Source organism: Acanthisitta chloris, unplaced genomic scaffold, assembly GCF_000695815.1.
Source record: "Acanthisitta chloris isolate BGI_N310 unplaced genomic scaffold, ASM69581v1 scaffold22082, whole genome shotgun sequence".
NCBI lineage: Eukaryota > Metazoa > Chordata > Aves > Passeriformes > Acanthisittidae > Acanthisitta > Acanthisitta chloris.
The window spans coordinates 1-2,416 of NW_008659083.1; the positions used below are offsets into that span (position 1 = coordinate 1).

Consider the following 2,416-nt stretch of genomic DNA (forward strand, 5'->3'; position numbering starts at 1 on the left):
TGTAACCATCTTGGTGCATATTCCAAGATCTTGGTGTATGTTCCAAGGCTTTGGTGCATATTCCAGAACCATCCAATCTACACCATCTTGGTGTATATTTCAAGGCCTTGGTGCATATTCCAGACCCATCTGGACACAACCTGAGCCATGTGCTTGAACAGGGCAGTGGGACCAGATGAGCCACACTGGTCCCTTCCGGCCTGAGCCATGCTGTGAGTCTGTGCTTCTGTGTTTGCTGCCAATCTGATCCTATTTCTCTCTCCCTCTGTGCTTGCTCTGCAGCTGAACCAGTGAGGCCAATCGACCCCGCGGCGTGGATCTCTCATACCACAGCCATGACGGGAGCGTACCCCCGTTACGGTATGAGCCCCTCCATGAGCATCACCACATCTACCAGCTCCTCACTAACAAGCTCAATTCCCGAGTCGGAAAGTAAGTCACCCTGCAGCCAGCCCAGGGCAGGGCAGTGCTCAGGGCCAGCAGTGCAGAGCTGGCCCCAAACCCGACCCCGGCCACGATGAGAGCGACAGCCACCATACAGCTCTGAGTTCTTTCTGACACTTGGCATTCCCAGGGGGAGCACAAAACCTTCTCCCAAAGCTCAGAGGGTAACACAGAGGTGTTTGGGTAGGGTTTACACTCAGAAAAAAGTAGTTTCTGGTCCCTTTTCCTATAAGGCAGAGCTGCAGCTTTGTCCCTTCAGTCAGAGCTTCCTCCTTGCATTGGGCTGGTTTTGAGGGAGTTGATTTCCTTCAGTTAGATGTCAGTGGTTAGTAATGGTAGTGTAGGATCTAGGATATCTTCCTCTGGGACTCACATGGCCTTCTTTATACTGTTTGATACTTCTAGAATTTATTAAACAAGGAAAAAACAAGTTCAGTGTCCTATGTGAAATTATGGGAGAGTTCAACCTCTTCCCTGCCTTGTCTGTGACAGTCTCTAAACTAGTCATATCCATGAAACTAAGAAACTGTCACTATTCCTTATCTTGGATATATTTGCTTCATAGTAACTCTTCCTTTCTGTTACTCCAAACAACACCTTGAGGATTTTAAAAACCAATGTGGGATTGGTTATAAAATCTCTCAAACATAAATAAACAAAAATCTCTGATTTTATAAACTCCTATTTCCTGGAATTAGTCCTCACTTTGGAATTGGGAGTTATTTTTTCAGTAGGTGCATAGCTCAGTGCCTCTTGAGCTCTCAGGGAGCACCACTGAGGGGAAATTCATCTGCAGTAGGAAGCAAGTGAGCCCCTTCCCTGCTGGCTGCTCCATCCTGAGATGTGTTTCCAGCCTTCCAGCTCCTGCAGATTGCTGGAATCCAATGTGTGTGCTGTTTGCTGTCAGTCTGTACTCAGCATTCCTCTTGAGCTGTCCATGTATCCTGTGCCTTGATTGGGAAGTGGGGACAGACACCCTCTCAGTCATGCTTGGAAAATAAAGGTGTTTGGGAGCAGAACCACATTTCTGGGACAGCTTCTCATTTCTGTGACAGTGACTTAGAGTATTTCCTTTCTGGAGTGCAAGAAAACCCTGAGTTAGCCCTGAAATTTATTGTGACCTTCTGTTTAACACCTTTCCTTCAGCTCAGCCCTAGTCTCTGCTCCAAACTGGGCAGAAGCACCTCAGGGCCTGAGGTACAAAGAGCACTTTGTGTCAACTTTCCACTGAGTTTTGACCAATTTGGGAGCGTTTTAGATACCTCTTAGAACTGTCCATATTATACAGCAAGTAGAACTTGGAAAACATTGATGACCATTTGGCCACTGTTGTTCTTTCTGTGCAGATCACAGTTCTCCAAGAAAATTCAATTTATTGTACCTCACATACTTGAGTATCAGTTGGTTGGTTTTTATTTCAATCCTCCCCCCAAAAAAAACCCAAACATGTTGCTTTTTGCCACTAACCAAACTAACTTAAAGCAAAAGCAAAATGTTAGTGTTTATTCAGAGTGTGTAAGTATTGAAGCTGCATGCAGAGCTGCTCTGGGGTGTTTCCATGCCTATTGGCAGTGCATGTGTGGAAAGAAGCATTTTCAGTTGTCATTGTTTCACTTTTGTCCCTTTTTATCAACGTTTGGGGTGGCTGGAAAAGGACAGAGTTGGTTTCTTTGTGCTTTTGAAAGGTGGGTGATGTGGGAGAAGGGAGGGGAGGAGGGTTCTAATTCCTCAAGGAGAAGGGTCTGAACTACAAACACAGACACATGTCAATGTGGGCTGGAAGATGGGGCAGGGAGGATGGGATGCTGTATCCAAAGAGTAGTTGTCTTATGTGTGACAGGATGATTGAGTGGATTCACAGACCCAGATTCATCCTCTGGAATTCAATATCAGCTCCCACTTTGCCTCTGTGTGTGGCATGGAAGGAGTTCCTAAAGGAACTAGATTCCTACAGCAGAACCTCAGTTCAGCA

At 46.0% G+C, this 2,416-nt stretch overlaps 1 protein-coding gene across 1 annotated transcript in view; it reads left to right on the forward strand.

Annotated features, from left to right (window-relative positions):
* Positions 1–282: 282 nt before the first annotated feature.
* Positions 283–2,416, forward strand: part of LOC103797083 (segment polarity protein dishevelled homolog DVL-1-like) — a gene marked incomplete at both ends in the record, with an annotated part of 4,544 nt that continues 2,410 nt past the window's right edge. Inside the window, one exon of the mRNA XM_009069278.1 lies at positions 283–360. Coding sequence (XP_009067526.1) covers positions 283–360 — 78 coding nt within the window. The remainder of the gene's footprint in view (positions 361–2,416) is intronic.